Source organism: Neofelis nebulosa, chromosome 18 (genome assembly GCF_028018385.1).
Source record: "Neofelis nebulosa isolate mNeoNeb1 chromosome 18, mNeoNeb1.pri, whole genome shotgun sequence".
In the NCBI taxonomy this organism is placed as follows: Eukaryota; Metazoa; Chordata; class Mammalia; order Carnivora; family Felidae; genus Neofelis; species Neofelis nebulosa.
This window is the reverse complement of record NC_080799.1, coordinates 4,961,035-4,984,364: the sequence shown is the minus strand read 5'-3', so window position 1 is coordinate 4,984,364 and position 23,330 is coordinate 4,961,035. Positions and strand designations below refer to the sequence as shown.

At 45.7% G+C, this 23,330-nt stretch overlaps 1 protein-coding gene across 5 annotated transcripts in view; it reads right to left on the bottom strand.

The window, feature by feature from the left end:
- CYTH3 (cytohesin 3) overlaps positions 1 to 23,330 on the bottom strand; it is a 181,092-nt gene that overhangs the window by 24,569 nt on the left and 133,193 nt on the right. For 3 of the 5 annotated variants that reach the window (XM_058711087.1, XM_058711089.1, XM_058711088.1), the window contains 2 exons: positions 2,780 to 2,862; positions 305 to 369 (listed from right to left, as the gene is read on the bottom strand). In XM_058711087.1, coding sequence (XP_058567070.1) covers positions 305 to 369; positions 2,780 to 2,862 — 148 coding nt within the window. Of the gene's footprint in view, positions 1 to 304; positions 370 to 2,779; positions 2,863 to 8,974; positions 8,996 to 19,327; positions 19,362 to 23,330 lie in introns of those variants that run through there. The other 2 variants (XM_058711090.1, XM_058711091.1) reach the window with 2 other exon arrangements.

The following is a 23,330-nucleotide window of genomic DNA, read 5'->3' as shown; positions in this document are numbered from 1 at the left end:
AATGTGGAAGGGCCTGTGCTTCCCCGGGAAGGGAGAGGAGAGAAGGACCCCAACTCCTCCGCGGAAAGGAGGAAGGGGTGAGGGGAAGAGAGCAGAGCAATCAACCACCTCACAAGGGCTGCCCCACTTCAGGATCCCAACTTTACAGCCCCTGCTGTGGCCCCACCCTGGAGGCTGTGGCCCCGCCCTGGAGGCTGTAATCTCTGCCCCTGCTGTATCTGTGGCCCTGTCCCTGCGGTGGTCACCACAGCTGGAAACCAAGAAAAGAGGTTGGCTACTGGGCAGTGTGACATCAACTGTTTACCTTTCTTCCACTGAAGTTAGATTGTCAATCTCCGTCATAACTTCAGCAATTTCGTATTTCAGCCTCTGCAAAAACAGAAGAAAGAAATTGGAGGGCGGGGGTCTTTACCTTCCCCTCCTAGACTCAGAGAAATCTTAGCTTTCGGACACAAGCTGCCCCGAGGCCCCATCCAGACATCACAGGTCTGGAAACATCAGTACTTTCTTTTTTTTATTTAAAAAAAAAATTTTTTTTAACGTTTTTTTTGTTCATTTTTTTTTTTTTTTTTTTTTTTTTTTTTTTTTTTTTGGGACAGAGAGAGACAGAGCATGAACGGGGGAGGGGCAGAGAGAGAGGGAGACACAGAATCAGAAACAGGCTCCAGGCTCCGAGCCATCAGCCCAGAGCCTGACGCGGGGCTCGAACTCACGGACCGCGAGATCGTGACCTGGCTGAAGTCGGACGCCTAACCGACTGCGCCACCCAGGCGCCCCTTTTGTTCATTTTTGAGACAGAGAGAGACAGAGCATGAATGGGGGAGGGTCAGAGAGAGGGAGACACAGAATCTGAAACAGGCTCCGGGCTCTGAGCTGTCAGCACAGGGGCCCGATGCGGGGCTCGAACTCACGGACCGCGAGATCGTGACCTGAGCCGAAGTCGGCGCTCAACCGACTGAGCCACCCAGGCGCCCCAAACATCAGTACTTTCTATCCATGCAGAGAGAGAGCCTCTGGGCGGGTGCAGCCCCAGCTCTGGAGAAAACACACTATCGTCCATCCGCTCATCAAGGACAAGCAGGGAGGGGTCACCCAGGCAGATTCTAGAGTATCTGTGTACACAATCCAGAAGCGACACTGGGGAGGACGTCACAGGTGTGGCAAGACACAAGAGCAAAGGGAAGTGGTGAGTCCTCAGCTCACTCCCTGCAGCTCTTCAACTCCTCCCCCGGCCCCGGGGCCGCCTCAGCTCTTGCGAAGAGGAGGGAGAAGGTGCAGCTTAGACGTGCAGAGACCAGTATCAGGCCCCTAACCGCCAGTCGCAGGGTGATGTCCACCACTCTGCCCGACACAGAGCACCATGGACAGAGCCCAGGAGGTGACAGCAGAAATCACCTGTGGCACTTGGATACGTCAAGAACAGCAGAGGGGACAGGCTCCCCTGTCCCTCCATGTGGCTCTGCCACTTACTGGCTGAGAGGCTGTTGGCAGCCCTCTTAACCTCTCTGGGCCTCGATGTTCTCAACTCAAAAATGAGGTCATTAGGGGTGCCCAGGTGGTTCAGCCGGTTAAATATCCGACTCTTGATTTTGGCTCAGGTCACGATCTCGTGATCTCAGTTTGTGAGTGTGAGCCCCACATCAGGATTCACACTAACAGCACGGAGCCTGCTTGGGATTCCCTTTTTCCCTCTCTCTCTCTCTCTCTCTCTCTCTGCCCCTCCCCCACTCGCTCTGTCTCTTAAAAATAAACTTATAAAAACATTTTTTTTTTAATTAGGTCATTAGAGCTACATAAGGTTCCACAGGCACTATCATTATTCATGTCCAAATAGGACCATGAACCTTAAGATACATTCTTATTCCTCAACCAAAGCACCCATTCTGGGATACGGTGGTTTTTACAAGAAGGAAGGGTAACCTTGCAAGATACAGTTCCACAGATTATCTTCCAAATACAGAGAAATTTTTATTTGGAATACCATTCTTTTCTTCACCAAGGAAGTTCAGACTTCAAACATGGGCTCCTAGGAAGGAGCTGCTATGTGGACACGCTTGCTCTTGCAGCAAGTGGCCTGTGAGGCCACACTTATTTTGGCGTCACCGAGATCAAGAAGCTTCTCCGAGGAGGGCCCTGTGTCTGAGTAACTTCCTCGAGGAAGCCCCAAGTGGAAGCAGCTCTGGCCTCCCGGATCACTTCTGCCGCGGCCCCAGACGCTCTGAGGCTGAGGCTACGGTCTGGCCCCTCTGCTCCTCCTGCAGGGCCCGCTCTCCCTGTGCTCCGAGCACACACACGTGGCAAGTACGGTGTCTGCCCGCGTCTTGCCGCCCTGCTGCCACCAGCTCAGTGGCGGCACATTGACTCATTCAGTCAAAGGGCATCTGCATGCCAAAAATGTGACAGAATGTTCTAGATGCCGGGGATGTTGGCAAACGAAATAGGGGCTTATTCAATCTGAAAGAGCGGTGAATCTGTCGACTGCTGCCATTGTTCAGAAGTGCCCTTTTATGACTCTGGAGTCACGTGTCGCTTGCTGCTGACTCCAGTTCCGTGGTGTCTGCATTTGCACCCCCGAGTCCACGCGGCCCAGAAATCACCACCTCTGCCTGACTGACTTGGGTAACTCTTTCCCTGTCTCTTCACATATTAGGATACAGACACGCAACATACCCAGGTTTTACACTTCCATGAAGCTACGTGATCATTTTACCTAAAAGCAAAAACTAAGGGGAATTTTTGGTTGTGGCCTTTTTTTTTCTTTCTTTTTTTTTTTTTTTACCTCAATGTCATCAATAAGTTCCTTTTTTCTTCGACGAATGTCTAAAAGTTCTTCTCTCTCTTCCAGTGAGAGGTCTTCAGGCACTGGAAGACAAAAAAATCAAATTAAACAATTAAACTACCACCACTCTGGAGCACAAGTTGACAATACCTCGTCCGGGTGAAGACGGGCATGTGAACAAGCCAGCAGGGCCTGTAAGCAGGTAGGTGGGCATCTATCCCCAAGAGAACCCCACCATATACACCCCATGTAAGATACTCATAGCAGCATTGCCTGTAATAGAAAACCCACCCAAATATCCACTGATAATGAATAAATGGTGGTATATTTAGAAAGAAGAATCCTATGCAACAATAAAAAATGGCTGAACTCAGCCTACCAACACAGGTGCGCTTCAGAAGACGGTGCTGAGAAAGCAAGCTGCAGAGCGTACGCGGCCCTGTTTGTAGAGGCTGAAAATCGAGCACGTGCTTCACAAACGTCCTGCAGACATGCCGTGTATGTCCAGCAGAACAGGCACACACAGGAATGACAGACACCGAGTTCCTGATAACGGTTCCTTCTGAGAAGGCTGGGTGGCAGGAAATACATTCCAGAACGGCAGAGAGAAGTGGGTGGAGGGCGGCCAGTACATGGGTAATTGAAGTTTTTAAATTATTATTATTGGCAGAGAGTCGTTCATAATATCTTCTTCTTAATGATTAACCTCCCCCATTCCTGCTACATCTCTTTTCTTTAATTGTGTGGCAACTGGTGTCTCATTAAGCTTTTCAAAGAGCTTTTGATTTTTAATACTCCTCTATTGTGCATTTAATTCCTATTTCATTAATTTGTTTAAAGAAACCAAAGGTTAAGAATCTGATTAAATAGCAAGAGAGCGCGTAGAGCTTCTACAAACAGATTAAGAGAATACAGTCATGGTGCAGAGGCAGACATGCTGACCAATGCACCCGAAGACTGTAGCCAGAAAAGTACCCCCAGACAGGGGCACCTGGTGGCTCAGTTTGTTAAGCGTCCACTCTTGACTTGCGCTCAGGTCATGATCTCACAGTTTGTGAGTTCAAGCCCAGAGTCAGGGCTGTGGGCTGACTTCAAGGAGCCTGCCTGAGATATTCATATATATTCTCATTCTCATTCTCTCTCATTCTCTCTCATTCTCTCTCTCTCTCTCTCTCTCTCTCTCTCCCTCCCTCCCTCCCTCCCTCCCTCCTCTGCGCTCTTGCACGTGCTCTCTCTCGAAATAAATAAATAAACTTAAAAAAAAAAAAAGTGCCCCCAGACAGACAGAAACCTAACCTGCCAGACAGACAGAAACCTAACACTGCGGCTTCAAAAGACAGGGCAGACGCATTGATAAGTGACAGGTGCTATATGCGATCCATCAGTTACCCCGTATACAAAATGAAGCTGAATCCCTATTTATCATCATACAGATCCTCAACCAGCTCTGCAAGTAGAAAAAAGGCCTAACTGTGAAAGGCAACACCAAGTTTTTACAACAGGGGAGAGCATATTTACAGTTTCAGAGTAGGAAAGGATTTTTTTTAATTTTGTTTTTAACGTTTATTTATTTTTTTGAGAGACAGAGACAGAGAGAGTGAGCGGGGGAGGAGCAGAGAGAGAGAAACAGACACACAGAACCTGAAGCAGGCTCCAGGCCCTGAGCTGTCAGCAGAGAGCCTGATGCGGGGCTCAAACCCACAAACTGTGAGATCATGACCTGAGCTGAAGTCGACCGCTTGACCGAATGAGTCACCCAGATGCCCCGTAAGATTTTTTTTGTAATTTTTTTTTAATGTTTATTTTTCAGAGAGAGAGAGACAGAGACAGAGCACCAGTGGGAGGGGCAAAAAGGGATGGAGACACAGAATCCAAAGCAGGCTCCAGGCTCTGAGCTGTGAGTACAGAGCCTGACGTGGGGCTCAAACCCTCAAACCCTGAGCAGAAGTCAGACGCTTAGCCACTGGGCCACCCAGGCACCCTAAGAATAGAAAAGGATTTCTTAAACAAGACAGGGAAAAACATAAATTATGCAAACACAGATATTAATAAATTCACCATTAAAATTAAGGAGCTTTGTTCCCCCAAATTCCATACCATAAAGAGCTAGGCCACAGACTGTCAAAGAGTTGGTATCCAGAATACAGTACTTGTACAAAGAAGGGGATAAATTTTAAACCAATGCTGAGAAAATGGGCAAAAGACTTTAACAGGCACAAAACAGAAAAGGAACAGATCAATGGCTGTGTGAAAAGATGTCAACTCTTTTCACCGTTGGGGAAATGCAAATTCAAATCTCAGGGCGGGACCTCTACTAACACGGTAGTAAACCTCACTGAAACTAAAGTGAGGCAATTTCTTAAAACTCAACAACCCAGGAGGACAAAGATAATGGGGAAAAGACCACGTTTTCAAAGCCAGGAGACCGACCAGACCAACAGAGACTGGCTTAACAAACGTGAGGAAGAAGAATCTTCAGCCAACAGGGAGGGAGAGCAAGGCGTCACCTGACTGACGCCAGGTCCCCAAGGGCTTGGGAACAGGCTGCAGCAAGTAAGTCTGGGGCGGGCTGAGAAGAGTGAGCTCATCAGGAACACTGGATGTGGCTGTGTGAAAGCCATGGGATCCCTTGATGTCCTCCAGCTCCACGGAGCTGTCATCTCTAGACAGAGGTGGACGAGGGACCCAGTGCACCACACACACGAGGGCACCACACCAAAGACAAGGGATGCCAGTGGCGCTGACACCCCCTGCCCCACCAAGTCTTCTCCCCGTGGGGCTCCCGGTCTACTGGCAGCCACCCTTTACCCACCTGCACCAGCCCACACTAGAGGGAAGAGTCTTCTCTACGGCATCGACCGGCTTTAGATGTAAAGATACTGACGTCGGGGGACTCCTAGGTATGTGTCCACCCAGCAACCAGCACACCTACGGCATCCCACGGAGAGGTCAGTCAACAAGGCCTCCTGACACACTTGGGCATTTCAATAACCTTCAGCCCTGTGCTCTCCAACTGGAGGTAAGCCTCTAACACGCAAAACAGATACCAAGAAAGACAAAAAGAGCGGTTATACCTTTGCGGGGCAAGAGGTGCTGTGGGGAGGCAGGGTGATGCTCTCCTCCCCACCGCTGCCTGCCTGCAGAACCGCGTAACTGATAAACAGAACACCCGGAAAACGTGCGTGCATGTCAGACCCACCCAACAGGGCAGCGTGGCGGAGGAGGGAAGAGGGAGAGAGGGAAAGAAAAGGAGAGAAGCCAAGAAAGCAAAAGAAGCCTGCATGGCCACTTCGGAAAACCATCTAGTGCTGTGGGTTCGTGTCAAAGATGTGCCCCAGCGATGGGCCACAACTGCACTCCTAGGTGTGCGTCCTAGACACTGCAACTGCAGGTACGTATCGTGAGGTCAAAGAAACACACTTTGTACAAGAAAAAGAGAAGGAAAACCGGCCTAAATTCCCATCCAGGGTCGGGCTTGGCACATACACTGTGTGTGCAGGTCAGAGAATCCCAACCACAGTAAAAAAAAATAATAATAATAAATTAAAAACAGGCACAAACAGATCATCTCAGGAAAATAATATGAACATGAATGCTTTCTGCAAATTTCAAAAACAAAAACAAAAAAATTACGCCCGTGGTTTACGTGTACGAGTATATACGCAGAGAAATGATGGAGACGGAATTCAGATTCTTCTTAGGAGGAAAGACAGGGACACACGGGATACCTTGAAAGCAGGTGTCATGCTCCACAGTAATGTTCTTTTGCCAAAAGATATTCTTCTTGGTATCAAATGAAAATCTAATTTTTAAACCTTTAATGAAAACATTTTTTTAAAAGCTAGGCAGAACTCTTGGCCCTTGAGTGTGCCCACTATTTCCACAAATTAGTTACAACGACTCTGGGAATTTAGATGAAGCAGAGAAAGGCCTTTTTTATATAGGACTACACCAAGCGTACTTCAGCTCAGAAAATTCAAGGCTGCTTAATAATTAAAACAGTCAAAGGCAAAGAAGGAAAAACACTGGCCAGATCCCCCAAGTAACACAAACAGATTTCTTATTTTCAGTTTTCTTCTGCTGAGTTTTCCACTGGACAGAGAGGAAAACGAGAATCTGAGGGTGTGTGGGTGGCTCAGGTGGTTGAGCGTATGACTCTCGATTTTGGCTCGGGTCATCATCCCAGGGTTGTGGGATCAAGCCCCATGTCGGGCACCACGCAGAGTGTGGAGATTCTCTCTGACTCACACTCTGTCTCTCCCCCTGACCTCCATCGTACTCTGGTGCTCTCTCCAAAAAAAAAAAAAAAAAAGTAAAATGTTTTTTAAAAAAACAAGACTCTGAAAGGGTTACAGTGCTCATTTAATCATCAACAGACATTTTCGTGTTTTTTTTTTTTATGTTTATTTTGAGAGAGAAAGTGAGAGAAAGTGAGGGAAGGTGAGGGAAGGAGAGGGGCAGAGGGAGAAAAAGAGAGAGAGAATCCTAAGCAGGCTCCACACTGTCAGCACTGAGCTGGATGTGGGGCTCAAACCCACAAACCGTGAGATCATGACCCGAGCTGAAATCAAGAGTCAGGCACTTAACCGAGCTGCCTAGGCGCCCTGACAGTTTCGTTTGAGAAAAGTCCACCTCCAGCCCCTCCCTCCGACCCAGAGGACGAACAGGGCAGGCTAACAGCCGAGTGACAGCTTGGTAACAAATACAAACAGAATGACCTGACGCTGGACCCAAAGCTTCTCATCACATCTTTAACAATCCTTCCCTGGAACCCATCTTTTCATGTCCCTTTAAGTCTTCAAGGAGTTAAATAAAGTACCGACCGCTTACTTTACCAGTAGTTCCGACCAGAATTTGCCGGTCTGAGAGAAAGAAACAATTGATAAGATGGGATAAAGTGGAGAATAATGTTCTCATTCTTTAGAGCTTCACACGGTCCCATTTAGGGGCTGTAATGCTATGATGTCTGTGCTTGCCTTTGAAATACTTCTGCCAAAAAAAAAAAAAGAATTGAGCAAAATGATCACAATTGTTAAACCTATTTCATATGGGTATCCATTATCCATTTCATATTCTAAGGTATGAAATCTGTGATAATAGAGAGTAAAAAAGAAAAGTCTCCGGAATTCGACAGCCAGGACCATCTCTTATGGAAGTATCTATTGGGGTATCCGGCTGGAGTATGAACAGGAAACAAGGAGATGCTCCCCGCTGCATTAAAAAGAATAAATAAAAGGAACAGAAATAGGTGATGAAATGCCCTAGACCGATCTCTGCCCAGGTTCTGTCATTCATATATCTCACTGCCCCTATTATTTCCCTCGACATCCGGAATGTACAGAGAAAACCAACATTTAGCTGTGGCGCCAGCTGTTTAGGGGAAGTTTTCTCAGCATCTCTCTGCGTCCGGAACACCTCTGCAGTCCCATAATCTGACATGCAGCTGCCCTCACACGTGCACACACCATACTAAGAATGGGAGAAGTGCATTCAGAGAAGGCAAGCCCTCTTCCCGCAGCCAACACAGCCAGGGAAGGCACTCCACAGTTTGGATCCACGGCCTGACATCACCTACACTCTGTCACGTTGACACTATCAGGTAAGATGACAGAGAAAGGTCCCGCAGTTGGTTTTTCTTTTTTTTTCTCTCCTAAGAAAGCTGGTACTTAATTGGAAAAGTAATACATGGTTACACACACTCCCTGCACACATAAAAGGACATATGGCAAAAATTGTTCTTTCCAGACGCAATAAAACCCGTGTTTAAAAAAAGCAAATTTAGGGGCGCCCGGGTGGCTCAGTCTGTTGAGTGTCCGACTTCGGCTCAGGTCACGATCTCATGGCTCGTGAGTTCGAGCCCTGCGTCGGGCTCTGTGCTGACAGTTCGGAGCCTGGGGCCTGCTTCAGATTCTGTGTCTCCCTTTCTCTCTGCCCCTCCCCTCCCCACACTCTGCTTCTCTCAAAAATAAACAAACATTAAAAAAAGGAAATTTGGGGGACACCAGGTGGCTCAGTAGGTTAAGCATCTGACTCTTGGTTTCGCTCGGATCATCACCTCATGGTTCGTGAGTTCGAGCCCCGCATTGGGCTCTGTGCTGACCGTGCAGAGCCCACTTGGGATTCTCTCTCCCCCCCTTTCAAAGTAAACTTTAAAAAAAAAAAGGCTTTTTTAAAAAAATACAAAAGCAAACTCACTGGAAATTACTGGTAAAAGTCAGCGAGGTCACTTCGACTGAATGCTCCTATCACGAGCTTCCAAATGGAATCCCAATTTTCCGGAGACAGGCTTGAGTAAAGCCCTTCGTCAGCCGGGACTCAGTTCTTCACCTGCAGAATGACGGCGGAGGCTGGAGGCCCTCCTTATTTTATGATCACCTCAAGCTCCACAGGAGAATGGGTCTACGTCAGCCACAAAGCAGCAGGTGCGGTTTCAGCAGATGGAAGTGTTTTCATGAGGGAAAAGCACTGTGGAAAGAAGGCAAGGAATTCCCCGTTTCGGTGGCCAAGTGCTGCCGGTGACATTTTCCAGGGAGCACGAAGAGCAGATTCGGGGGACGCAGCCTCGGTTCGGTCCTTTCTCAGGCTCGAACCTACACGGATGGAGATCGGCAGAAGCACGGCAGCTCACGGCGGGTGAGGTCTGTGTGCTGCGGGCAGGACTGTATGGATCCAATTCCAGAGTGTAAGCGAGGTCTCTGCCTCCAGCCACGGTGGATAAGAGGGGCTACACTTGCCTCCTGCCCAAAAGGGCTACTAAAAACGCCAGACACAACTCTATACCCTTCGTACAAAGTGTCTTTCAAAAAAGAAGGAGAGACAGACATTTCCAAACATAGAAACTTGAAAGAATTCATCACGATGTGGTCTGTGTTGTAAGAAATGTCAAAGTCCTTCAGGCAGGGGGGAAAAAAAAAATCCCAGATGAAAATCTGTATCTCCACAAAAGAATACAGAGTACCGTAAAACAGTGACTATGTGTGTAAACACTGTTCCCTTGAGATGGGAGTCTCTTTAAGAGATTTACTGTGACTGCTTAAAGCAAAAATAACAAAATGGGTCAGGTTAATAACATACAAAAACGTAAAACAGCACAAAGCCTGGGAGAGGAGAAATCAATGTACAGAGATTGAAGGCTCTCATCTTAGATGTAAAGTGGTTTAATATCATTTGATGGCAGAGTGATGAAGGCACAGAATATCTTAAAACCACAACTATTTAAAAACTATTGGGGGGCTCAGTGAGTTGAGCATCCAACTTCGGCTCAGGTCATGATCTTGCGGTCTGTGAGTTCAAGCCCCACATCAGGACTCTGTGCTGAGACCACAGAGCTTGGAGCCTGCTTCAGATTCTGTCTCCCTCCCTCTCTCTCTCTCTCTCTCTCTCTCCCCCCCTCTGCCTGTCCTCCAATTCTTTCTCTCAAAAGTAAATAAACATTTCAAAAAAAAAATTTTTTTTAACTATTGGGGCACTTGGGTGGCTCAGTCGGTTAAGCATCTGATTCTTGATTCTGGCTCAGTTCACAATCTCACAGTCGTGGGATCGAGCCCCAGGTCAGGCCTGGAGCTGGGTGTGAACCCTGCTGGAGGTGGTTTCCCCCACTCTCCCTGCCCTACCCCCCACTCAAGTGCACCCCACACACACACTCACTCCCTCAATCAATCAATCAATACTACTAAAATAACCCACCAAAATAGAGTATGCAGTACTATATCAAGAACTTTAGAATCGGGGTGCCTGCGTGGCTCAGTCAGTTAAGCGTCTGACTTCAGCTCAGGTCATGATCTCACGGTTCCTGAGTTCGAGCCCCACATCAGGCTCTATGCTAACAGCTCGGAGCCTGCACCTGCTTTGGATTCTGTGTCTCCTTCTCTCTCTGCCTCTCCCCCACTCACACTGTCTCTTTCTCTCAAAAATAAACATCCAAAAAAAAAAGGTTAAAAAATAAAATATAAGCAAATGGTATCTCAGAATTATTTTCTAATTTTCAAATTATACTAACAATCTGGTTATCTAACAGATCCCAATCTACTTAGATGCAACTTATAAATTATGTCTAATGACTCCCTTACTCCCTCCTTTACACACACACACACACACACACAAATCTTCAATTAAGTTAATCAGTGGCTCTCTAACTTCTTCCAGGGGAAAATAATGTTCCCCAAATACAAATTGTGCCCAGAAACTGTCACTACATTTTAGTCACAATATGTCAAATGTGAGATAGCTAACAAATTATCCAGTGCACAAAACTGTGATAACAGGGAGAGTTCAAATAATCACATGCAGCTAACTCACAAATGCACGTTTTTGGCTACCTAGTCCTAATCAAAAGTAATGTCACTTACCCTTAAATTTTACCTTGATTACTAATCCACACCAACATTTTTGTTAGGGTTGGGTTTCTTTGTTGTTTTTTAGCGTTTTGGTCAGCTCAGAGGTAGACCAATTCCACGGGGCACGTACAACACGGGCAAAGCATGGGCTTGGCATCTGGTCCTGCTGATTCATTAAATGGGAAATCTGTACAGGTTGTGGTTTAGCCCACATAGACAAATACCTGCCCTGTAACACTAAAGGAACAGGTTAAATTAGCACAAGTTCCTCGCTACTACCGATGTGAGGAGATTACACAAAGAACAAAAACGAAGGCTGTGAGCTCTTAGGTAAGCTCCAGTGTCTCATCACCATGAAGAACTGCTCTCAGTGAGCTGATACAGCAGGGTTCACATGGCTAACAGGGTGGGGCACGCGTTAGCCATGCTGGGTGCTGGTCGGGTCGGGGGCAGCGGTGGCCCTCCTGCCAGGGCCGTAGAGAACTCACCCTGTGGGAAGAAAGCGAGAAGCTCGAAGCAGCCCAAGCTTCGGGAGTGCTCTGGGTCCACCGCTCAAACCTGTGCAGACCCTCCTGTCCCGGTCGCCTCCCTTCGCCCTCCATCACGCTCACCTCCGTTTGCCCCACGACACCCATTCCCTGCCCAGCCTTCTTTGGATTTGGTGAAATACCACTTTAAGACAGACAAAAACTCAAGGAGTTTGCACCAGTGCACCATCAAGAAGGGAAGTTGTCAAAGAACGAGCCTCAATCAAAAGACCCAAGACAGGGGCGCCTGGGTGGCTCACAGTCAGTTGAGCGTCTGACTTCGGCTCAGGTCATGAACTCGCGGTTCGTGGGTTCGAGCCCCACATCAAGCTCTGTCTCTGTACTGACCGCTTGCTCAGAGCCTGCTTCGGATTCTGTGTCTCCTTCTCTCTCTGCCTCTCCCCCACTCACACTCTGTCTCACTCTGTTTCTCAAAAATAAACAAATGTAAAAAAAAAAAAAAAAAAAAAAAAAAAGACTCAAGACAGGAGAAGGGCAATGCAAGAGGGAAACCTACAGAGAAAACCTAAAGAAAAATGGACTCCATAATGTCTCAGCAAATACAAGACAGAAGCAAAACACTTCACAACAATAGCACGTAAAAGGGAAAAGAATTCGCTCTAAAGTTCTCAGCATTCTAAGAATGAGGGTACACATGATCGACTTTAGATGTGACAAGTTAAAAATGCACTTTAACATTTCTAGGCCAAGCAAGAAAGGGATCGGAATAGAGTTAATACGCCCAAATTGGGACAGGGGAAGAAAAACTCCAACAGGAGAAAAAGAGAAAAACCCAAAAAAGACCAGAGAAGCACATAAAATCCATTAGAAATACAAAACACTTGAATTACTATATTGTATATGAGAACTTAATATAACATTGTATGTTAACTATACTGGAATTAAAATAAAATAAAAAGAAAGAAATACACAACATAAAACATGGGAGTAGAAAAGAAATCCAAATAGATTCGGGGTTACTGTGGTAGAATGAAGAACAAATCAATGATACGTGGCAGTTCCTCCTGGACAAATCAGGCCTGACCGGGGGACTTCCTCTGACCAAGAGGTAACGCTGTGTAGGGCCCGGAGCCCAGGTCCCAGGAGGTCGGGTACCTCTGCTATCTTGGAACCCTGAGACCACTGTGCTGGAGAAGCCGAGGGCAGCACCCTCGAGAATGCAATCTGTGGAAAGTGGCACACGGGGAGAGTCCCAGGCATCCCAGCAGGTGTACCCTGCTCCACTGAGGCCTCAACGAGGCCCCTGCCACGGAGTGAGGCCATCTGGGAGGAGCTCAGCCCCACTGACCTGCCAGCTGAAATGCTGCCATGTGTGTGGGCCCAGACTAGAGACGTGTCGGCAAACTTACAGAATGGTGGCACAAAATAAACCATCGTCACTTAAAGATATTTACTTAGGGATATTTTGTTACGTTATGCAGCAACAAATAACTGATAGGTTTACAATGAACATAAATGGAAAAAGGACCAAGTTTAAAAACCTGGACTTAAAAAAAGAAAATCCAACTAGGGGCACCTAGGTAGCTCAGTCGGTTGGGCACCCAACTCTTAATTTCAGCTCAGGTCATGATCTCACAGTCATGGGATCAAGCCCAGCATTGGGTTCTGCACTGAGCATGCAGCCTGTTTAAGACTTTCTCTCTCCCTCCCTCTGCCCTTCTCCCCTGCTCATGCTCTCAATAAAATAAAATAATCCTACTAAATGTTCTCTACAAGAGGCACCCACAAAATAGAAGAATGCCTAATGACTTAAGGTGAAAGGGGACAATGCCGTGCCAGAGAAACCAAAGGTAAGTTGCTACTACTAAAGTAACACAGGAAATCAAAGATAAAGTCACTACACAATGACATATTGTTCAATTAATTACACAACTAACAAGACTGAATTTGTATGCCACTAACAACACAGGCTCAGAATATATAAAGCAAAAATTGACATGTATATAAAAATGGCACTTTTCCCAAAAGTAAAAAAAGCAAAGATACAGATTCAACTAACGTAATTCACAAGCTTGTGCTAATGGAAGTAATGTACTTCAACAATTTTAAGACGCACATTTTTTCCCCACATTTTAACGTCTTTGAAAATAACTGTGACATATACGGGTCACCGCCTTATCTGTGAATATGCTTCTTATTGCTAGAGGCATGACTGAACTTGATGTTTCTGTCACAGACACACAATTTAAGAACCATCTGATGAAGGGTTATTGCTTGGTTATTGCTTCAAACTTTTCACTGATACCTTATGGTAGAATCACCAATGCACAGCATAAAAACTTAGCTTTTGAAAACTTCCAAAGGTGATAAAGCAGTACCCTTCGGAGAAATGCTGTGTGACCCATGCCTTTGGTGGCACAGAGGACAGGCTGTGTAGAAAAACACAAATACTCTCTCCCTAGAGTGATTCTGAAGAGTGGGACCCTGTGAAGAAGTTTTGGGAATACCCTGACCAACTTATTTTGCTCATATTTTACTTTTTACATGTATGCACAACAGAAAAAAAGTTATAAAAATCAATGTTTAAGTAAGTTTAGGGGCGCCTGGTGGCACAGTCAGTTAAGCATATGACTCTTGATTTTGGCTCAGGTCATGATCTCAAGTTTTGTGGGATCGAGCCCCAGGTCGGGCTCCGTGCTAACAGTATGGAGCCTGCTGGCGATTCTTCTCTCTCCCTCTGTCTCTGCCCCTCCCCTGCTCACTCATACTCTCTTGCTCTCAAAATAAATAAATAAATAAACAAACAAACAAACAAAATTTAAAAACTCCATCGGTATAAATGAAAAATTCTAAGTAAGAAGAAATCATGAAGTCTGGTTTAATGAGCAGCTCTTTTCTCTTTAGTGGCACACAAAATAATGCCGCATCTTACAACTGATGGAAACTGAGATTCACTTAGATCCCCACACTCGACAGCTGTATGATGCACATTCACGCTAAGTGACTGCAAACTGGTCCACTTAAAAAAAGTCAATCAATCTCAGAGGACTGGTGTGATAAACGCAACAAATTGGCTTGCTCGGCCTCTGCGGGGGCCTCGCTATGAAGCAGAGGTGAGCAAGCCCAAAATGCCATTCCCGGACCCTTACACGTGGGTTGCTAAGGATGAATCTCCCAAGAGCTCCTCCTCCCGCCTCACCCGGCTGGCCAGCAAGGACGGGAACGCGGAGGGTTCTCACCGAGGGTTCTGGGCTCCCGCTCAGGCTCCAGCTTCCTGGGGACGGGGGATGCTGCGGGAGCAGCGGCCTCCTGAATCAGTCCCCGGGATGTACCGGGGACCCAGCGGTTCCAGGGCTCACCAGGAAGGCGTTCCTTTGGTGACTGCATTCTAGAGCCCCAAGCTGTAGCCAGGGCCCAGGGCTATGGCAAGTGCCCAGTTGTCTGGCTTACACACTACCACTTCGTGCTCCAAATCCTCGGCATGCTTTAGGGCTTCCCGCACGGACCTCTTACCGAAAAGACAATCGGTCCCATGAAGAGCACATTCTCTGACCACAAAATAGTTAAGTTAGAAACAAAACAAAACAAACGTGTTTGGAAACTGAGAAGCACCATTCTGAAGAGCGCACTGAGGGCCGCCCGGGAGGCTCAGTCGGTTGAGCGTCCGACATCAGCTCAGGTCATGATCTCATAGTTTGTGGGTTTGAGCCCTGCATCCGGTTCTGTGCCGACAGCTCGGAGCCTGGAGCCTGCTTCCGATTCTGTGTGTGTGTGTGTGTGTGTGTGTGTGTGTGTGTGTGTGTGTGTCGGCCCCTCCCCCACTTGCGCATGCTCTCTCAAAAATAAATAGATGTTAAAAAAAGAAAACGAACACACTGGTCCAAGAAGATTTAAAGTAAATGAGGGGGCGCCTGGGTGGCGCAGTCGGTTAAGCGTCCGACTTCAGCCAGGTCACGATCTCGCGGTCCGTGAGTTCGAGCCCCGCGTCAGGCTCTGGGCTGATGGCTCGGAGCCTGGAGCCTGTTTCCGATTCTGTGTCTCCCTCTCTCTCTGCCCCTGCCCCGTTCATGCTTTGTCTCTCTCTGTCCCAAAAATAAATAAAAAAAAAAAACGTTGAAAAAAAATAAAGTAAATGAGAAAATTCTGAGGTGAAAATAATGAAAATACCGATGCCTGTGTGCTAGTAAACAAGCAGTTGTAACTGAAAACACGTATTTCAGAAAAAAGTTAAGTTGAAAATACGCTAAGCATTCACCTTCAGAGATTAGGAAAACAACAACAGTTTAAACCCAAAGGGAAAAATAACGCAGAGAAGAAAGTCATTTAAGAAGGGCAACGAAGCCGCTTCGGCAGCTCGTCCGAAGTCTGCACCCAGCCCTACGGTCCCTCCCCGGGGACTTCCCGAGAGAGCCAGGACACGGGTCCACACTGACGGAAGGCCCACGCTCACAGCAGCATCAGTCACAATGGCCAAAGCCCAGGAACAACACAGGTGTCCCTCGCGAGGTGAACAGATAACCACAGGGTGGCCCATCCACACAACAGAATGTTATTCGGCCACAGGAAGTAATGCAGCGCCCGACGCAAGCTTGAGTGAAAGACGCCGGGCACAAAAGGCTGCGGAGGGTAGGACTGCACTTACCAGGTATGGCCGGAACAGGCCTAGAACGGGCACGAGTCTGTGGGACAGAAATCAGAAGAGCGGTTCATCTGGGAAGCAGGGGAGGGTGCCGAAGGAGAAGGGTGCCTCGTGCGGATTTTGATCCGGGTGGTAGTCACACAAGTGTGTGCACGCACAGATACGCGCAACAGCTTGACTTCTATGCACACCTAACATGTGAGCGCTGTATTTACCTGCCCTGAAAGTCTACTTACGGATAAGTGATCTCCTGTCATCCTCAATAAAGAGAAGGAAGAATGTCCTGCAAAAGGCACTAAAATGGCCTTCTAAGAACCTGCCACACCCTCACAGAGCCAATGCTGGTCCACCCAGGGCGACCTGAGGACAATCTGGCCTGAGGTACACACACTGCCCCTTCCTCCTTACGTGCTGTGGCTGTTACTCTGCCCCCAAATCCCCTCCCACCTGAGGCACACACATCTTTCACCCGATGAGAAAGGGAAGAATTTTTGCAAAATACAAACATAACAGATAAAATCAGCAACAGAGTCAGCATTAGAGCAGTCATGGGAAGTTTTTAAGCTAACTGCTTTGTTTTTACACTCGCATGGTACTGTCCTCCTCCCCACATCCGCCTCTGCCTTCATATATAAACCCTCTCTGATGACCAACGTGTCAACCCAGGATTGTCACTGTTTGGTGACCACCAAGGAACCACGGGAGAGCTTCTGCAGCAGCATGCAGCTTACAGACAGTGGTAAAGGACTATTCCCTGACTCCATCCAGCAAAACTACACAGAAGAGCCACTCGGCCAGCTCTCTGGTTGAGTCATGGACTCCAGCTCATTTCCTAGAACAATGTCTTACACACGTGGTCTGCCACCCTCTCCATCAATATCACTTGGAGGTACTTGTCTGAAACAGGGTTCCTATCACATGCCTATCAAATCAGAACCTCTGGGTATGAAGCCTAGGGCTCTGAATTTTTTTTTCACATTTTTGAGAGAGAGTGTGTGTGTGCACACACATGCACGCAAGTTGGGGAGGGGCAAGGTGGAGGGGAGGAGAGGATCTGAAGCAGGCCCTGTGCTGTCAGCACAGAGTCCGATGAGGTGCTCAAACTCCCGAACTACGAAATCATGACCTGAGCCAAAGTCAGACACTTAACCGACTGAGCTACCCAGGCACCCCTAGGGCTTTGAATTTTAACAAGCATCCCAAATGATTCTGTTTAACACTGGAATTTGAGAACCACTCCTAAAAGGTGGCTACAGACATGTTAAGTCCTCAACTCAGATCCTGAATGCAATACATTAAGTACAGAGGCAACATGATTGAGTAATTAGGAGCCTGAATTTGCAGCCAGACAACCTGTGTCTCAAAGCTTGTCTCTGCCTCTTACTAGCTGTGTCACCATGGGCAACTTACCTAACCTCTCTGTGCCTCAGTTTCCTTGCCTATGAATAGGGTAATATATATTACTATGTCAAAAAGCTAATCAAAATTCAATTCTCTTCCTGAGTATTACTTGACATTTCTAAATAAATATTGAACTTTAAATCAAACCACCACGCATTTAAAGATCTTAAAAGATACACCTTTTTTACGGATAGAAGATCATACCTTGAGATCATAAAAGCCATATATGAAAGACCCAACACTAATATCATCCTCAATGGGGGAATACTGAGAGCTTTCACCCTAAGGTCAGGAACACGACACGGATGTCCACTCTCACCAGTTATTCAACACAGTGTTGGAAGTCCTAGCCTCAGCAATCAGACAACACAAAGAAATAAAAGGCATCCAAATCAGCCAGAAGGAGGTCAAACTTTCACTCTTCGCAGATGACATGACACTCTATACGGAAAACCCAAAAGATTCCACCAAAAAACTGCTAGAACTGATCCATGAATTCAGCAAAGTTGCAGGATATAAAATCAATGCACAGAAATCAGTTGTATCCCTGCACACCAACAATGAAGCAACAGAAAGAGAAATCAAGGAATCGATCCCATTTACAATTGCACCCAAAGCCGTAAAATATCTAGGAATAAATCTAACCAAAGAGGTGAAAAATCTATATGCTGAAAATTATAGAAAGCTTATGAAAGAAACTGAAGACAAAAAAAAAAAAAAAAAAAGGAAAAATATTCCATGCTCCTGGACAGGAAGAACAAATATTGTTAAAATGTCAATACTGCCCAAAACAATCTACATTTCAATGCAATCCCTATCAAAGTAACACCAGCATTCCTCACAGAGCTAGAACAAACAATCCCAAAATTTGTATGGAACCAGAAAAGACCCCGAATAGCCAAAGGAATCTTGAAAAAGAAAACCAAAGCAGGAGGCATCACAATCCCAGACTTCAAGCTATTCTACAAAGCTGTAATCATCAAGACAGTATGGTACTGGCACAAGAACAGACACTCAGATCAATGGAATTGATCTCTCAGAATAGAGAACCCAGAAATGGACCCACAATTGTATGGCCAACTAATGTTTGACAAAGCAGGAAAGAATATCCAATGGAATACAGACAGTCTCTTCAGCAAGTGGTGCTGGGGAAACTGGACAGTGACATGCAGAAGAATGAACCTGGGCCACTTTCTTACACCAGACACAAAAATAAACTCAAAATGGATGAAAGACCTAAATGTAAGACAGGGAGCCATCAGAATCCTCAAGGAGAAAGCAGGCAAAAACCTCTTTGATCTTGCCTGCAGCAATTTCTCACTCAACACGCATCCAGAGGCAAGGGAAACAAAAGTAAAAATGAACTATTGGGACCTCATCAAGATAAAAAGCTTCTGCACAGCAAAGGAAACAATCAGCAAAACTAAAAGGCAACTGATGGAATGAGAGAAGATAGTTGCAAACGACATATCAGATAAAGGGTTAGTACCCAAAATCTATAAAGAACTTATCAAACTCAACACCCAAAAAACAAATAACCCAATGAAGAAATGGGCAAAAGACATGAATAGACACTTCTCCAAAGAAGACATCCAGATGGCCAACCGACGCGTGAAAAAATGCTCCACATCACTCATCATCAGGGAAATACAAATCAAGACCACAATGAGATACCACCTCACACCTGTCAGAATGGCTAACATGAACAACTCAGGCAACAACAGAGGTTGGCAAGGATGCAGAGAAAGAGGGTCTTTTTTGCATTGTCGGTGGGAATGCAAGCTGGTGCAGCCACTCGGGAGAACAGTATGGAGGTTCCTCAAAAAATTAAAAATAGAACTACCTTACTATGCAGCAACTGCACTACTAGATATGTATCCAAGGGACACAGGTATGCTGTTTCAAAAGGGCACATACACCCCAATGGTTATAGCAGCACTATCGACAATAGCCAAAGTCTGCAAAGAGCCCAGATGTCCCCAATAGAGTATTATTCAGCAATCAAAAAGAATGAAAATCTTGCCATCTGCAACTACGTGGATGGAACCAGAGGGTATTATGCTACGTGAAATTAGTCAGAGGAAGACAAATACCATATGACTTCACTCATACGAGGACTTTAAGAGACAGAACAGAAGAACATAAGGGAAGGGAAACAAAAATAATATAAAAACAGGGAGGGGGACAAAACAGAAGAGACTCATAAATATGGAGGACAAACTGAGGGTTACTGGAGGGGTTGTGGGAGGAGGGATGGGCTAAATGGGTAAGGGTCACTTAGGAATCTACTCTTGAAATCATTGTTGCACTATATGCTAACTGACTTGGATAGAAATTAAAAAAATAAAATAAAAAATTTAAAGAAACACACATTTTTACCTCAATCATGAAAAAATAATGACCAATGAGACTTTCTATCCTGGATAATTAAATGATAGAGCAAAATAAACATTCTGGCATCACACCCCTGTATAATCAATGTTTTTTAACAGCCAAAAGTTGCAGTGAAGGGGGAAGAAGCTTCCCAAATACACATAAATAAAAATCGTGCAAAGACATTTGGCAGTTCTGCACAGAGCTAATCATGTGCTTATAATACAATCCAACAATCATACTCCCAGGTACTGACCCAAATGGGTTGAAAACCTACGCCCACATGAAAACCTGCACACGAATGTTTGCGGCAGCTTTATCCATAATTGCCAAAACCCGGAAGCAAACAAGATGTCCTTCAGCAGGTGAAGAGATCAATTGTCGTAAATAAAACAGACAACAGAATATTATTCAGCACTAACAGGAACCATCAAGCCATGAAAAGACATACAGGAAACTGGATGCGTATTACTGAGTGAAAGAAGCCAGTCTGAAATGGCTACAGGCTGTATGATTCCAACCATACAAGGTTCTGGAAAAGGCAAAACTATGGAGGCAGTAAAAAGATCGGTGAGTGGTTGCTAGGGGTCCAGGGAGACAAGGGGAAGGCTAAATAGGTGAGCACAGGGGATTTTCAGAGCAGTGAATCTGTTGTGTACGATAATGTACTGGTGGATACAGGTCACATTACGCATTTGGCAAAACCCATAGAACCATACAGCACAAAGAGCCCTATTGTAAACCATGGCTTTTAGGTAATAACAATGTATCAATATTAGTCCATCAATTGTAACAAATGTATCATACTGACCTAAGATGTTGAAGATAGGGAAACCTTATATGGAGGGGAGCTTATGGGAACTGGCAACACCTGATGTATTGTTTCCTTATTGTGTAACCTCAAGTGTGCATAAGGTTGACAAAATTTCCTACAGTCTTATCAGATTACCACTTACAATAAAAACTGTAGGCTGCTGCTAACCTTTGCTCTGTGAAGCTCTGTGCTTCCTCACCATTACAGGCAAGAGCTGCCCACTCATACAATTACTATAGAGAAAACCATATTTTATCTTGATTTTTTTTTTTTTTTTTTAGTAATCTCTACTCTCAACCTGGGGCTCGAACTCACAACCCTGAGATCAAGAGTTGCATGCTCTTCCGAGTTAGCCAGCCAGGTGCCCCTTTATTTTGATTAAAAAAAAATTTTTTTAACTGTTTATTCATTTATTTTTGAGAGAGAGAGAGAGTGAGTAGGGGAGGGGCAGAGAGAGAGGGAGACACAGAATCCGAAGCAGGCTCCAGGCTCCGAGCTGTCAGCACAGAGCCCAACGCAGGACTCAAACTCACAAACCGTGAGATCATGACCTGAGACCTGAGCCGAACTTGGACGCTTAACCAACTGAGCCATCCGGGCGCCCCATCTCGATTTTGATCAGCTTTGGACAGAACAGTGAATTTCTTTTAGTTAAACAGAAGACAGACAAAAATTTTGTAACAAAAACCCACCCCACACAGAACTAGAGTCATTTTGCATGTGAAGAAAGTGGGATAGGACACCCTCTCTTCCTCCGAGGAGAATTACATCTGTTACTTCTCGAGATTTGAAAGAGTCATGACAGGATTTCAGAACCCCACTTCCAATATGGGGCACCTGAGTCAACAAAGAAAATCCCAGAGAGGTGTGCATGACCAGAAAGTTCTTGGCGAACTCTTACGAGCCAAGACCAGATGCTTCACACTTGAAAGGGGCTTCCGACAGTCGAGAAGAGAACAAAGTACTTCCCCGAAACAAAGGAGGACAAAGAGGCTGAAGAAGTCTTTCTCAAGATGACTGAAAACTTCCCAAATTTGCCCCCCAAGAAACACACCAAAAACAAAAAAAGCCCCAAACCTACAAATTCAAGAAGGTGAGCAAACTCCAAATAGCATGGCCCAGAGATCTACGCCAAGTCACATTACACAAATGCTTCTGAAAGAGGAAAGAAGCCTGAAATCGGCCAGAGACAAGGACACCTCCCCACAGGAGCAGGTGAAGGGCCGGATTGCTCATCAAAAGCCCACACGGCCGGTGGAAGTCCCACAACGGTTTTCAAGTAAAGAAAGAAAGGAACCGTCAGCTCTCGATTCCATACATGCTGAAGGCCTCCTTCAGGAACGAAGGAGAACTTAAAAATGATCGAAGGTGAAAGAACACTGAGAGAATCTGTCACCAGCAGTCCTGCCCTCAAAGAATGGCTCCCGGTCCCTAGACAGAAAGGAGACGGCAAAAGAAGGCACAACTACACAAAGAGTAAAAACGTGGGTAAGTACGATAAACTTTCCTTCTCAAATTCTCTACACTGTCGGATGGAGTACGTACAAGAAACAGGTAAGAGATATAAAGAGAGGTCCAGTTTCCTTATTTCAGGGAGCCGGGGGGCACAGTCTGTTGAGCTTCCCACTTTTGCTTTCATGTCGGTTTGTAAGTTCAAGCCCCACATCGGGCTCTGGGCTGACGGTGCAGAGCCTGCTTGGGATTCCATCTCTCCTTCTCTCTGTTCCTCCCTTGCTTGTGTGCCCACTCTCTCTCGAAAATAAACTTAAAAAAAAAAGTTTCCGTTTCATTTGAACTGATGAAATGATGACCCCAGCAAACTCTAATTATATAAAGAGACTTAAATATTTACGTATTTTATATACGTAACATATATACATGCAAACACCCTTGAGCAACCACACACACAAAGACTACACAAACAGATACACTCAAAGACAATATGCCTATGTCAAACTGGAATTCTTAAAAAAATGTTCAAGTAACTAACAGGAAGAAATTCAGAGAAATACGAAAGAGAGGACCAGGAAAAAAAAAAAAGTGAAATGACAACTTATGTCCTGATACATTAATAATCACCTTCAATATAAAAGACCAATTAAAAGACACAGATTGGCAGCTTTTTTTTTTTAATGACCAAACTACATGGGGGCTACAAGACATTTCAAACACGATGATAAATGTAGGTGAAAAGTCAAAGAATTGGTGGGGGGGGGGGGGGGCGCCTGGGTGGCTCAGTCGGTTTAACATCTGAATTCGGCTCAGGTCATGATCTCACTGGGAGTGGAAGTCCCAGGTCGAGCTCTGTACCGACACCTCGGAGCCTGGAGCTTGCTTCAAATTTTGTCTCGGTCTCTCTGCCCTTCCCCTGCTCATGTTCATGCACGCTCTGTCTCTCAAATATAAAGTAAAACATAAAAAAATAAATAAATAAATAAATAAATAAATAAATAAATAAATAAAAGAATGGAAAAAGACAAATCATGCTTATTAAGCAAAA